The following is a 15,885-nucleotide window of genomic DNA, read 5'->3' as shown; positions in this document are numbered from 1 at the left end:
TGAGTATTCAGCAAATATGTCTTGAAATGATGCTGACCCAACTCATTTTTTCTAGATTTATAGACACTCTCTAAATGTTTGCTCTAATTTTAATTTTTCACTTATTTTTTGGAGATTTTCAAGTAATCCTACTACTCAATGGAAGATCAATGTGAATTTAATTTACATAATGTTTTCTGACATTACTAATTATTAAATAAGTCCTAGCTTGATAGCCTTATCAAAATAAATTTTCTGTCACAGGAATACTTGGGCCACTTTCATTATCCCAAATCTTGATTTATATTTATCCATGATACTGGTATTGTCATAGATGCTGATAAGGGGAGGGTTCACTTGACTTTAATCACATAATCTTAACTGTGTCCTAAAAAACAAGCAAAATTAAGTCTACTTTTTTAAAAAAGACATTTTTGTCTTAGTGCAAAACAAAGTGGTAGGAGCTTCAAACCATAGACTTTGTTCATTACTGATTATTTATTTATAATCTGACCTAATCTCTGGTAAACATGTTTTCTTGGCTGTAAATTACTTTTTTATTAAAAAAAGATTTATTTATGAATACAAGAACTGGGGGGGAGGGTGAGAGGATTCACCAGAGACAGAGTGGTGAGCAGAACAAGCAGATTTACTGAAATACACTGCTGAGGGGAGCAGTGGGCATCTGCTGCACCATGTGTAGCTCCCTGGCCTACCGGGGATTGAACTCATGCTGCAGAGGCTGTGGATAGCTTCACAGTGCTGAGCTTAACCTTGTGCTACCAGGGTGGCGCAGTTGTAAATTACTTTTGAAAGTTTTTTTTTTTTTTAATGTTTGTTATAGTCTTCCTTTTTTTAAAAAAAAAAATTAGGTAACATTGGTTTACAGGACCAATATATTGTTCGTGTGTGTGCACGAACTATCTATCTATCTATCTATCTATCTATCTATCTATCTATCTATCTATATACATACACACATGCATATATATATATATATATATATATATATATGTAAAATTCAGAAATTAGGTTCCCACCTCTTCAGATGTATGTCACCACACCATACCCATCACCAAGGCATCCATAGTTTTCTATCATGGTCCATTGGGCTCCCTTCCATTTTTGGTTCCCACCCATCCCTGCCCCCACTGTTTTAAAGTCAGATTTCTAGTGTTTGTTTTTTGGTTTGGTATCGCCTGACTGTTTCGTTCCTCTGGATCCCACCTATGAGCAAAACCATCTGATATTTGTCATTCTCCTTCTGACTTATTTTGCTTAGCATAATCCCCTCCAGTTCCATCCATGTAGTCCCAAATGGCAAGAGTTCATCTTTTAATTCAACTGTTTTTTGCTATCAAAAATGTCTTTCTGTAGAGTCCTCCAATGGAATTGGATGACTCTAATTGACTCCCTCCCTAATACTGATAATGTCTTTCCATTATTTCTAACTGTATTTTATAACAGCAATGATGCCTCACTTTTATTTTTGCAGATGTGATCTCCATAGAATCCTCACAATCTTGCTGATACAAGATACTGGAGTGGAACCACAGAGAGCAATTACTTGTCTACTTGCTGTTAGATCTTGTGAGCCGATGGGGCAGGTGAGTGGTCATCGTCATTATAATAATGCTTCCCTTCACCATCACTTGTTTTTCCTCATACGATTGATAAATCTATCTATTGATAAATTTATTATTGGTCACTTGGATATACGTTTGTTGAAGAATTGTATGACTGACATGCTCTCCAAGGGGCCAAACAGCTGCAAGAGATTATGTTCCTGCAATATGAGAATTTATAATCTAAAGTGGAAGAAAAAACTTAAAAAAATCAATTTTAAATACACAATAGTCATATAAATTTTGTTAATATTATGTTAGCCAAATATATACAGAAGATGGAGACCCTAACAGTTGTTGAGGACTTATTATCATTTACTAAAACATTTCAAAACAGTATTTAATTTGCTGATTCTACAAAGTCAGTATTATTTCACCCATTTTACAGATGGGAAAACAGGTTAAGAGGCCTGGGAGCCTCCTAGAATGGGAGCTTCATGAGAGTAGGATCCCATCGATGTGTGTTACTCACCATTGCATCTTTGGCATCCAGCAAAACCTCTGACAGAAAGCAAGAAATACTTTTTAAAAAATATGAAGTGGGTTAAATAACTTGTTCATGGTGGGACAGCTAGAATTAGACACACATTGACCTGAAAACAAAGTGGTGCTTTTCTCACTTAGGATGGCAGGTAAGTGGCATTCGGGCCTCCTTCCTGACTCTAGGTCGGTGCCTTTTCTGTCCCCTCTGATGAGGGAACTCTTTCCTTGGTAATGACATGTCCGACTGATTCCACTTCATCATCTCAGTGCAGAGGCTTTCCTTGGCCATTAGCTCCCCACTATCCTTCAAGGTAACCCCCAACCTTCTTGTTGCCTTCATCACCTTCATAACACTAACCACCACTATAGAAAATTCTTGTTTGCTTTTTGATTGTCTGCCTATCCTACTATAATGTAAGCTTGATGCATATTGTGACCTCTGTGTTTCTATTCTGTCCATAGTGCCTGACACCATTCTCTCCCCCTCTGCCTTTGGCAGACATTAGTAATCATCATGTCGCTGTCTCCAGCTAAATTCAGACTCATACCTAGAAAATTTTGAAATTGAATCCTTTAGGCAATTGGTATTCAAGTTGTGACCCAGTGACCAATACATCAACATCACCTGAGAGTTTGTTAGAAATGCAAATTCTTAGTCCCTACCTAGATCTACTTGTGGTATCAGAATCTGCATATCAACACTACATCTAGATGTTTCTTATGCACATGAAATTGTGAGACACAGTATTCTAGAAATATAGACACTATCCATTAAGGAGACTCCCGAATAAGAGGAACCCCCTTACTATCTCTGTGTTCTCCTCCATACTAATAGAGAACGAGGATCCAAACCTGGTCCAAAAATATTCTATATTTTCTAGAATGACTATGTCCGAATAGAGTTAATGTGAAACTTTTCCACAGAAATGGTGGACTGCAAGTGTTTAAGAAAAAGGATTTTGTTTACTGAAAAGGAGGGGCACATTCTGGGTCAAGGAAAATGGAAAAAGTACATTTGGGACTGACTAGCTATGGGAATAGATGAACATTTGTGTGTAAAGTTGGAAAGATACTTGGACCCAGAGCAGCATTTACCTCCAGTGACAGGATGTAAGGGAATGAAATAAAAGCAGTGGCACAGGAAACAGACGAAAGTAGCTTTAAGGAGCACAAGGGCAGAACAAGTCTACAGAGGGTCTAGGTGAAGAATGAAATTAACAGGTAAAAGCAGGTGGAAAAAATCTTGGCCAGGGACAATTTAATTTACAAAGAAGAAGCTGATGAAGAAATGAACCATAAACACAAATCACTTGTTCATCAAGTTTACAAGGTTAATAAGGAATCAGAGACAGCAGCATTTTGCTGGAAGGTGATGGGTTCAAAAGTAACCTCCTCTGCCTGGGTGGCCAGGGTCCCTTCCCTGCCCCCTGCATCTCCCAGGTCTGCCTCTGTCCTTCTCTGGTTGTACCTGCCCAAGCTACTAGGTGAAGGACCAAGGAGTCACGGGGACATGTCCACCTGGAATCTCAAGTCCCTTTTATAGAGTGAATTCCCATAAACTAGACTCGGGATACCTACCTAAATGACACAGAGGTCATTTTCAACACCCATGAAGACCTCTTCCTCTGGTCTCAAATCTTAAGTGCAAGGTTGTATAACTAGTGTGCACAGATCTAAACCCCAGGGGTGTTCAGTGGCAGTGTTGAGACCATGGGGTGGGAGTGGTCTGAATAGACTTGCACTTGCACTTCTTAATCTTGCACTTGCACTTGCACTTCTTAATCTTCCACACATGTGCCTGTGAGGCCCAACTTCATGCTGGGTGGAAGGAGGGGATGTAAGGAGAAGGGGCTAGATCAAGGGACTCTGAATGGCGGGTTCCAATTATGGCACTGGGGTTGGAATCAGACTCAAGTGATGTTGTCACTCTATATTTGTGAATCCTTTTTGCCCCTGAGGAGAAAAGATGTTTTCATAACTTATGAATTTAATTAATTTTGCTTGAATCTTCAATTAAGGAAGTTGAATGATACACAGCTGAATCCAATATATCCACTGATTCCTCAAACATTTCAGAAAGCACCAGTATGGCATTTTCAATAAATATTTGCATTTCCAGTGCAGATGTGGGACTAATCATAGTGCTATAGGGGAAAATATAGATTAGAGCCAGTTCCTATTTTTAATGCACTTCCACTTTTAGAAAAGATCTTTCATCTTGAGAGCCATTCCTAGCGTACTAAAATTAACCACCATGTGATAGTAGCATTTACAGTAACATCATGCTTGTGTCTGGCATCTGTGTTTGTCTTCTTGTTAATTCCTCGACCTTTCCATTTATTTTTCATGTTCACAAAGGTTAATTGACATCAACTACTGTTTATATGAGGCATTTCTTGGTGAATCTTAGTGGTGGCCACTTTGCAAGGTTTCAGTTCAGTTGAGCAAGAACTTTGATAGTCAATCTACAAGGCTTTCTGGAAGTCTGGCACTTAATTGAAGTGCACTACCCCTGACCAGGCTGGATTGTTAGGCGTGGGGATGGGGGTGGGGAGTTTGATTTTCTTGCCTCTCTCTTTCATTTGACTTAATCTTCCACACACAATATAAAAAACTGGGTTAGGGGTCACTTAGCCTAATCATAAGATAGTTTTCTGAGATGGGGAAATTGTATAAATTTTCCTTAAGTGATTAAGTGTTTATGCTTGAGATGTTTATCTCTCACCTTCTCCTAAAATCACCTCTTTATCCTTTGCCTGTTGGATCCAGAGAAGTTGCATCCACAATGTCAGTCAGGGAACTGGAGCTCATATCATTGATCCAGCTTCCTGTTCTGTGTGCACAAGACAGTGTGTGTCCAGCCAGACCCTTGGTTGAGGCTCCTTGACATGCCCACGGCCATCTTCTCTTGGCTATTTGTGTAGAGAAACATCTGCAGCTGCTGGCCCCACAGCAGATGCCATGGCCTCTAGGGATGGGTAGACACCAGAAGCTTTCAAGCCTCTGGTTCCTTTGCTGGAAGTGGCCTGCCAGCTGACACCAGGTCTTCCACTAATACCTCCTTTCACAGTAACCCAGGTGGACTGCAATGGATAGAGGTGTGCTCCTTCTCACCTGATATAGTGTAGCTCTTCAGGTTTGTAGGGGAAACTGGACATGGAGATCACTTACTCTGGTTTGATGAGGGGATCATCAGAGGTCTTCCAGCAGCAAGCAAGAATTTACAAAAAATGAAACTCACTGGTGAAATAGTTTCACCAAACTGCCAGTATGATATTGGAGTCTCATTTTATTTTAAATTCCTTTACCACTAAATGCTAGTGGTGTGGAAGTGCAGTATTCCCCATGGTCCCTGCCTGGATGAGGTGTATGCTGTCTACCTGACATCTACCCACATCTGCTGACCAATATTGCAGAAGGCAAATTCTTATCTAATGCTGTTTGCAGGGAGTTTTGTAGCCAAAGACTTTTAAATCAAAAGAAATCATCAGGGAGAACAAAAGGTAATTTCCTGGCCTTATGTTGTTCCATTAACTGTCTGCCTTAAATATCTGAGCAGTTTAAGTAACTGGAGTGCATTTGTCTTGCTTACTCTGTCCTCACTAGTCTGGGTGAGCATTAAGCCTACACATGCTTGCATGCACATACATCTGTACACATATGTACTTGCACACACATGCATATCACATTCAGTTTTCTGTGAGGGCATAGCCATGTTGCTTTTTATCATTCAGCCCAATGTAGGAGATCTCTGTTACAAAATGTTCTGTCTCCAAAAACAGATATTGCTTTTCTTTCAGAAAAATATCCTTGGCTGAATCCCTGGAACTTTAATTAAAATCCTGGTTGCTCTTTAAAGAAACGTTACTGCATTTCAGATAGCTTGGATGTAAAATAGTGAGGCCAGGAACCACAGCATTTTGCTGGTGGGATGGAAGGGACCATGAGGACAGATCAAAGGGCTGCCTGGGCCTCACTGATCTAAGGAGATGAAACCTGCCCCTTAATGAGGACCAGTCCATCAGCCCAAATCTGATGTTTGAAGGTAATTAATTATAGAAACAGTCACAAATTTTCTCCCACTTCTGCCCTTGACTTTGTCAAGGTCTGTTATAAACAAAAATCAAACAAAACTATAAAGATTATCATTAGTTAATTTTTAATGAATTTATATATTGTTATGGACTATGTCCATTTAAATTTCATGTCTTGAAGCCCTGCTCTCCATTGTGATGGTATTTGGAGGTGGGGTCCTTGGGAAGTGATTAGGCTTAGATGAAGCCTTGAGTGTGGAGACCCCATGATGGGATTAGAATCCTTCTAAGAAAAAGGGAAGCCAAAGGATATAGTGAAAAAGTGGCATCTGCTAACCAGGAAGAAGGGCTGAACAGGAACAGAATCTGCCAGCACCTTGATCTCAGACTTTGAGCCTCCAGAACGGTGAGAAGTAGCTGTTTGTTTAAGCTTCTCACTTTATGGTATTTTGTTATGGCAGCCTGAGCTAAGACATGTCTTTTAGTTTTTCAGGGTACTTATTTAACTTTATTTCCCTCATTGGACTGTGAACCATACAAGGACATCAGCTGTCTTGTTCACTCCCCTGTCCTTGGCACCTTGCTGGGAATGTGAGGATGGTGGATGCCTAATTAAAGCTTGTGGAACATGATATTGTATATCAAAAACTCTAAAGATTCCTTCACAAAACTATTAGTACTTATAAACAAATTCAGTGAAGTTGTAAGATATAAAATCAATATACAAAATTCTCTTGTGTTTCTATACACTGGTGATGAACTATCAGAAAGAGAAATTAAGAAAACAGTCCCATTTATAGCTACATAAAAAGAATGAAATTCCTAGGATTAAATTTAACTAAGAAGGTGAAAAGAACTATAAACTGAACACTACAAGTTATCAATGAAACTGAAAACACAAATAAATGGAAAGAATTGGTGCTCATGGATTAGAAGAATTAATGTCAGAATTTCTAGATCACTCACAATGATCTATAGATTCAATGCAATCTCCATCAAAATTTCAGGGTGACTTTTCCCACAGAAATAGAATCCTAAAATTTGTGGGGAGCCACAAAAGATCCTGAATAGACAAAGCAATATCAAGAAAACAGAGCAAAGCTGGAGGTATAGTGATGCCTGGTTTCAAGCTATATTACAAAGCCATAGCCATCAAAACAGTATGGTATTGGCATAAAATAAATACATAGAACAATAGACTAGAATAATGAACCTACCTGTTAGGACAGTTATTATAAAGAAAAAGAAAAAACCCAAAAGATAGTAAGTGTTGACAAGGATGTGGAGAAAAGGGAACCCTTGTGCACTGTTGGTGGGAATATAAATTGATGAAAGCATTATGGAAACGGTATGGACATTCATCAAAAAATTGAAAATGGAACAACTATATAATTTAGCAATTCACTTTTGGGTATTTATTTGAAGAAAAAGAAAGCACTAATTTGAAAAGATACATGAACCTATATTTACTCAGTATTTTTTTTTTAATATTTATTTATTGTGTAGTAGAAGAACTGGGGTGTAGACCAGAGGTGCGGGGAGTGAAGGGATTTACTAGAGACAGAGTGGGATTTTACTGAAATAAAATACCAAGAGAAATAGCCAGTGAGACTGGAGAGGTCTGCTGCACCCTATGTAGGTTAGCTCCCTGGCCAGGTATCGAACTCAGGTCATAGTGGTAATAGTGTTGAGACTTAACCCCTAGGTCACTAAGGTGGCCCTTCACTGAAGTATTATTTACAATAACCATTGTATGGAGGCAACCTAAGTGTCCATCAATGGATGAGTGGATAAAGAAATTGTGATTATCTATCTATCTATCTATCTATCTATCTATCTATCTATCTATCTATCTATTATGGACTATTACTAATCCATAAAAAAAGAAGGAACCCTGCCATTTAGAACAACTTGAATAGACCTTAAGGAAATTTATTCTAAGTGAAATAAGTCAGAGAGAAAAAAGACCAATATTGTATGATCTCACTTATATGTGGAATCTAAAACAAGAACAAAACCCACAAAATTCATAGATACAGAACACCAATTGTTGATTGCCAGAAGTAGGATTGGGGGAGGGTGAAATGGATAAAGGGGGTTGAAAGGTATAAACTATTACCTATAAAATAAATAAGTCGTGAGATATGATGTATAGCAAGATGACTGCCATTAGTGGTACTGTATTATATATTTGAAAGTTGCTAGAAGAGTAGATTTTAAAAGTTCTCATCACAAAAAAATAATTGTTTACAACTATGTATGGTGAGGGATGTTAACTAGTCTTATTGCAATATGTACAAACATCAAATCATCATATACATGAAACTAATACAATGTTAAATGTTGGTATATCGCAATAAAAATAAATTATAAATCTTGAGGCATGGGTGTGGAGACCCATGCACACTGCAGAGGAGGGACAGGAAGCCCTGGAATAGTTGTGACCTCACAGGCTAATGGGATAGAGATAATCCTATATTTTTATTATTGTTAAGACAAGCATTGTTTCCTGACTAACTTGTGAAGTGCTGGGTGCTTTTCAGATTTTAACTCTCACAATGACTTGATAAGGCTGATATTTTTCTTTTTTCCGAGGAAAAAGCAGTATGAGGTATTGAAATGGTTTACTCAAAGACACGTGGCCTGTCTTCAAACGCTGGTCTCTCTTCCACTATGTGCAGCGCTGCTGCCTTTGAACATTTGTGCTTTTCCTTCCCTTTGTGCTTCAAGGTCAATCTTTTCTGATTTTCCTAACTGAGAATTAGAGGAGGCAGAAAACTTTTTTTTTTCAGATGAGTTATTAGATGGAGAGGATTATATTTTGGATGGTCACATGAATATTGTCTTTAAAATACCTGCCAAGTTTGGCTTTTTTCTGAGTGAAGGGTGTGCTGAGTATGGAGCACTCTGTGGAAGAAAGGGGAGTCCTCTGCTCTCAACCTTTCTTATTATCATGATGGGTGGGCTGATAGGTCATAGATTGATGGTCAGGGGTGGTGTTGGGGTGGGCAGAGAGAGGGGCCGTATGAGGACTGTGTAGTCATATTATCCCCTTGGGACTCTGAGAGTGGTGTGGGATATTTTTCCACCATAGAGATTATGGTGGGTCTGGTGGGTCTGTCTATTAAGTCCCAAACCCACCTTCTGAGGTCTTCACACTCATTTGAAGGACTGGTCATGAAGGAAGGGGCCAGGTGGCACCTTAGTTTCAGGTTGTGGACCCCTTTACTGGAAAGTTCCAGGAGCTTTCAATCACTGAAAATCCTCCTGGACTATACCTGAGGCAGTTGCTGAACCAAAAGATGGAAGGATTTGAAAGCAGTGTGCTTTTTTTTTTCATTCCTTGAATTCATGAATGGAATTCTCCCCCATGGTGGAAGAGAAGCTTCCATCTCTGGATGCCCAGTCTGCAAGCTCACCTTCCTGAGCTGTGACTTGCTGACAAGGTGCTGTTAAGATTCAGGACAGCAGAATTTTGGAGTTCTGACCTCAGACCCACCCATGCACATGGGCCAACATTGTGTGGAACTTGTTTCCTCAGAGAGGGCATCAGGCATTTGGCAGAGAAATCAAGCCTGCAGCCTGCCCTGCCTCTCATTCTGCAGAGAAGGAAACAGAGGCCAGACGGGTTTATCTGAATGAAGGAGGAGATTTGGGCTTTCTTTTGGCTTTCACATCCATTTACAACCTGTAGGGCCTGACTGTGGGTCACGCCAATTAAGAGTGGCCTTCCCCATGTGAAGTGAGTGACAGGCACAGTGCAGGCCAGCAGGTGTGGCTGAGTTACTGGAGTCACCTCTCAAGGACTGGAGGAACCTGTACTACTTCCCTTGAATTAGTTATTCCTCTGGGGTGGAGGAGGGGACTCCATTAGAATTACCTGAGATTTTTGAAAACACATGTGCAGACTCTGCTTACCTCCACAAAACGGAAGAAGGGGTGGCAGTGAGTGTGGGCATGAGAGGCATATCTCCTCTGATATGCTGTCCCCCAATGTGGTTGGCCTAACTAGGGCAAGTTCCTTGAGGAAGGGTCTCCTCTTCATCATCTTTGTTCTCCACAGCCCTGGGAAAGAAGCCAACTTACTAGATATTTGTTCAATGAATGGACGAGACAGATGGCATTGGAGAGGTACGAAAATCATCTCCAAGACAAAAAAGAGAGGGTCCAGGCGTGCAGGAAACCTAGAGTCTACCGGTCAATGCGTGTTTATTGAGCTGCTGCACGGGGAGCCCGGCCCTCACCAGCAGTCCTGCCATCGACCCGCTATCAATAAACAGAAACACTATTCTGCCCTTGACCTCAAGAGTTAAAATAATAAATAGCTTAATTGGTCATCATTAATTCCACTTTGAATTTATTATAGATAAATGTGGCCTTGACAAGAATCCCTTCCCACTTTCAGCCCAGGCATTTAATCCCTGAGCCTCCCAAAGGTGCATACAGAGTAAAACAAATAAATTGGCCTCCTACCTCCACCCGCCCATCAATGCACATTTGTATTGTGTTGAGGCAAATGGCCGCGTGCAAGGTTGGCTGAGTAGTTAAGCCACACAGGCACAATGTCCTATGACAACATTCGTCTTGGTAATAGCACCCTTCTCCTCATCACATTTGAATATAGATGGCCAGTGTGCCTGCCTTCCAAGCTCCTCTCCATCGTGAGCTTAGGGGTTCTTCAGACAAGGTGAAGTCCATGTTGCCCTCCAAAATTATCAGCCCATTCATAAGCCTAAACAAAATCACAGCTATTGTCTCTAAGAACTTAATTTGCCCAGGCTCTTTTCTTCCTCTCCTTAATTATGTATATATTTATAGACTTGAGCCACCTGCCTGCTCAGTGCTCTGCACAACCTCGTCTCTTCTGTGCTGCTTAATGGCTCAAGGCTTTTCCTTTATACTCTGCTTCAAACGCTACATTTAAATATCTGTCCTCAGCTCAGCTTCTGAGTATTAAAACATTTCTCTCTACTTCCTTGAAAAGCTTCGAACAAGCCTTTTAGCATTTTATCTGGACCAAACTGGTGGTTTTACACAAGAAATGAGAACTCTGTAAGTAAATCTATGTATTTATATGACTAAAGTGCTTTATAAAAAGAAGCAATAAATCCAGTTTTCTACATAAAAGGAATTAGATTTTCCAGTTTACCTCTGCACTGGAATTAATAAAATGTGCAACAAATAGCTGATGGAATGATCCATTTGAAGTTTGTAAAGGTATCTTGGGAAGCTGGTTGAAGTAGCCTTTTTATTTTTTCAAAAGAGGATCTCTGTTAATTTTTTGATTCAGTCTTGTTCCTGAATGACTGTTTTAAACTGAGCCGAGAGACTGTTACCTGCCCATTTCTGCATGGCTGAGCAAATGCACCGTAAATCCAAGTTTCTCTTCATTTCCATCACTATACGTCTCCAAATTACAGAGAATTCATTCCTGAGCTGGAGAGGTGCCAGAAGTTTCTCATCTAGCTGTCTGTGGGCTGCCTTTTTCTTTCCCCTCTTGGAGGCTTTCTGATGCCTAGAGTGAGCTCAACTCAAAGGTTTCCAGCCTCGCTCGCCTCGCATTCCCCCACAGTCACACGGAGCTCTGTGATTCTGAGGAATACTGAGTGCCAGCATCCACCTCGCTGTCTCCTTTTACCTGCAGGTGTTCCAGAAACTTCAAAATGCGTCTGGTAATGTATTTGCTCCTCTAAACATGCCACTTTGGCATGCATTATATGCAGCTGCTTATTATTTTTTAAAAATCTGTCTTCTGAATACCGTGCATGCTAAAATGTCAAGGGGGCTTGTAGACACTGTGAGCTTAATTACTGGTCTCGGGGTGTGTGTGTGTGTCCTTGTTAATGTAGGCATGTTTGCATAAAAATGTATTATTTATGTACACATATGTCTGTGCAGGCAGATTTCACTAAAGGAATCTTATTGATAGCACTACTTTTTATGTACATCCAGGTTTTCTAATCAGATCTGTAAACAGATCTTGCACAGCAGCAAGTAGAGAAAAACACATGTTTCATTCAGTGTAAAACGGCATGTTTTAGACACCTATTTGAAAAACCCTCCTTTCTTTCTAAAAAAAAAAAAGAGATGTATGCGTGTGTATGTGGGGTAGGGATGCTGGTTCTGAAAATTCAGAGAAAAGAGTTATCTTATTGCTGCACGAGATTTCTACCCCATGTTACCTGCCTTCTAAAAACTCAGTAATCATGAGGGGGAGATGTAGTTCTGCCTCAGAGTAACCCCAACGGGATGCTGAGCCGCAGTCTCACAGGCATTTTAGGTATTCTAAATACTAGTGTTTGAATAATAAGTAGATGGGGTAGATTTGCTGTATCTGTGTCCTGCTACGTTTCCTGGCTTGTAGAAATCCGTTTCCACTGCACATTTAGGATGTACATGTGTTTCTTGAACTCTAGTAAGGCAGCATGAAAGTATGGGCTCATAAATCACTTTGTTTATTTGACTGTGTTTGGTGCTAGATCCTAAAATTAAGAAATGACATAACAATTAACAATACATTCAGTATCCTTGTCTCATTGGGTGAGATTTACATCTTTGGGGCTTGTCTTCTAGTTGCAGTGATGAATGATGGAAGATCAGATTTAATTGCTATTAGAATTCTGAAGCTAAAAAGCTGCTTGCAATACTTTATTTAAAATACTTATTTTGGAAGATGTGTATGATTAATTCTAACTATGGTGGCAAGCTGGTTATGACTGTAATGTGCTATATGTTTAAGATAAAAAACTTGTCTTGGGTATTGCTCACTTGGAAAATAGGACTTTGCTTTCTTATCTTCCTATTATAATAATTCTTTCACTTTACTTTATGTCCTTGCTTTTTGAGAGATCAATAATTGCTAATTATAAGATGAGAAAATAATGTTGCAAGTGAGAATTCACAAAGGAAAATAGGTTAAACTAGCAGTTTTCTGAGAAATTTATAGATTTCACATGTGGGTTTTTAAAATGTTCAGTGGGCATTGATATTTCAAAATGAACACATCTGAGATATAAACTAGTTTAGTGGACCAGATTAGGATAGTAGTAATAACTTGTTATAGTAGTTCATATCTATGTGTGTGTGTGTGTGTGTGTGTGTGTGTGTGTATATATATATAGTTTTGACAAAGAGAAAAAAACAAAAAGAAATTTAATAATAACATGTATGCCTTCTGTATTTAAAATGAGGTAATAAGTAGGTTAACTATTTTATATCAGCTATAATTACTTGCTTCATGATATTGATTATAAAAGAAACAATTGATTTTTGATTTGCTTTGGAGATGAATGTAAACTTTGATAAAATAGTTTATTGAATTGTAATAATAAAATATATATTCTTGAAAGTCAGCGTGAAAACTACTTTTACTTTTTAGAGTTTGAAATCTAGTATTTTATCACTTATAGAGCTGTGTGCTTAAAGGGGATTATAAATATTCAAATTACATAATTTATAATTCTGGTTTTATCAACCATGTTCAATTCATAATTACTCAAAACATGACAGTAAAAATGTATTTTAAAATGCATGGTGGTTACTTGAAATGGCATCTACACTAAAAACTTGTGGCTATTAATGTTATAGTCAAGAATTGCTCTATGGCTGATTTTTGCTATAGTACTATTTATTTCCTATATTAAAAACACCTGGTATGATCTGTTTGATATAGAATCTTGTATTTGAATGTGAATATCTTGAGGAGGGTTTCAGATTGAATATATAGGGTGGCTGAAGATTTAGTAGCACCTTTTTATGTATTGCAATTTGCATGTATATACATATATATAAGCTATGTAAAAATGTCCCTTGCATTCAGCCACATAACAAAATACTTTTGCCTTACTTTTGAAGTTGGTTATTTTGTAAAAAGTCATTTTTACAGGTGTAGAAGTAGGTTTTATTTTTCTGAGCTTATGTGGCACTCTGTAGTAGCAGGAAAACATTCGGTGCCCTTTTGTTGGGAGTATCACATGTACTAAATGGCGAGAGAAAGGAACGCCTTGCTTGCCATCTGTCTCTAATTATGATTTCCTAGTGGCTTTTAGATGTACAATAGACCAGGCCTTTATTTGATAAAACAGTTTTATATTACCTACAATACCTAAGGAGATTGTAAAGCTCTTGCCCCATGTAATATCCCCATTATCTGACTGAGACTGTCTTATGAAACATTTTTGAGACTCACATCTAGAAAGAGGATATAAAAATATAATTTATAGACTGAACATGTGTCCACAGCTGAACACATTCATTCTTTAAGTAAGCAGTGAGCTTGGCTTTGCCATGGCCTCTCCTGACCTTGGGCAGAGGCTGGGTAGGGGAGAGAGGTCTTATCTCAAGAAATAAGAGATGCAGTTTCTGCTATTTCATCATTAACAATTATTCATGGAAGCTCAGACATCTTCACATGGTTTGAGACTGACATTTTTTTGGGTTCTATTTAATTTCAAAATGGTGCCATTCTTACAGTTGCCAGTAGGGAGGAATGAGATCACAGTTGAGGGGCCCAGGTAGGACAGGCTGGTAAGGAAACTGAAGAAGTTTTCAACCAAGTTTTGAAGGGTATTATTAGCAGAGGAATAGGCATTTTAGGGAATGGAAAAGAAAGATGGGAAGAAAATCAAGTCAGGAGGCAATAAGATGATGGCACCGTTTGGAGAAGAAGAATCACATTAGGAGTAACAAAAAGTGAAGCTGAAAAAAATCTATAGGGCTGGGTTTGAAATATTTTTTAATTAATATTCGTTAGCCTTATTATATCCTGTGGAAAATTCTTTGAGAAAATGGTCATTTCTTCTATTTTATTATTCCCATCAACCTCTATAAAGCTCTGTAAACATCCTCTATAAACCTCTGTAAAAGTCAATACAATAGTATTAATATTTCTTGAATAGTTACCATGGGCCAGGCACTGTGCTAAATATTTTAAATGTATTAATTCATATAGTCCTCACTTATAATTAAATAAAATACTCATTCTACAGATGAAGAAACTGAGGTACTGAGAAGTCATATCACTCATCTCAGATTGTGCAACATCAGAAGTGGGGGAGCTGGGATGAGCCCAGTTTCTGGAGCCAGCCTCCCAACCTCTTCATGACAAGGTCACTCCAGCTGTCACTTCATCTCTGGCTCCACACTGGCTGGCCAATTGCTGACTAGATGTATCACTTAGGTCATCTGGGAACAGATACTGAGATAGGATTACCGAGCAAGTAGCTCATTGGAGGGTGAAGACAAGGGGGAAGGAGCAGAGCCTGTTCAGGGAAAGCCTTCTGAGCATGAGGCATCTCTGACAATCCCTCAGTCAGTCAGTGGCAGCCTCAAGCAGGAGGGCTGCCTGTTACAGGGGCCATCCAGGAGTAGCCACCAGGCCTGCAGTGCCCATGACATACTTGTTCACTGAGGCATGGCTGTGACTTGAATGTTGAGGCACACCCTGAATGTTCTGTTGTTGGAGACAGAACTTCGCTTCTTGAAGTTGAACAGCTGGTTTTTTCTAGAAGGAATCTTTGCGTGCTGAATCTTCTGGCTGCCAAGGGCAGGGCTCTACAAATACAACCCAGGAACTCAGGGTGAGGCAGGTAGACACTGAGGGTGAGAAATTTAATTTTGTACCTTAGTTGTTTGGCCTTCCTCACCCCAGTCCTCATCACCTTAAATTCAACATATTTAGAACTTTGCTCTTCATCTCCCTGCTCCTCTCCCCTTTCTTTCAGTCTTCTGTCTTAGGCAGGTCCAGTAACAGAGATGGTGCCATC

The 15,885-nt window shown here is 39.2% G+C and overlaps 1 protein-coding gene across 2 annotated transcripts in view; it reads left to right on the top strand.

Moving 5' to 3' along the window:
• The window catches only part of LOC119257877 (IQCJ-SCHIP1 readthrough transcript protein), a 657,554-nt gene that overhangs the window by 14,730 nt on the left and 626,939 nt on the right, over positions 1–15,885 (top strand). The window contains exon 2 of one of the 2 annotated variants that reach the window (XM_054700971.1): positions 1,475–1,586. In XM_054700971.1, the coding sequence (XP_054556946.1) occupies positions 1,578–1,586 (9 nt within the window). In that variant the 5' untranslated portion in view covers positions 1,475–1,577. Of the gene's footprint in view, positions 1–1,474; positions 1,587–11,626; positions 11,794–15,885 lie in introns of those variants that run through there. The other variant, XM_054700970.1, reaches the window with a different exon arrangement.

The sequence above is a fragment of the Talpa occidentalis genome, unplaced genomic scaffold (assembly GCF_014898055.3).
Source record: "Talpa occidentalis isolate TD23 unplaced genomic scaffold, MPIMG_talOcc4v2.1 talOcc4.4, whole genome shotgun sequence".
In the NCBI taxonomy this organism is placed as follows: domain Eukaryota; kingdom Metazoa; phylum Chordata; class Mammalia; order Eulipotyphla; family Talpidae; genus Talpa; species Talpa occidentalis.
This window is presented reverse-complemented; position numbering and strand designations above follow the sequence as displayed.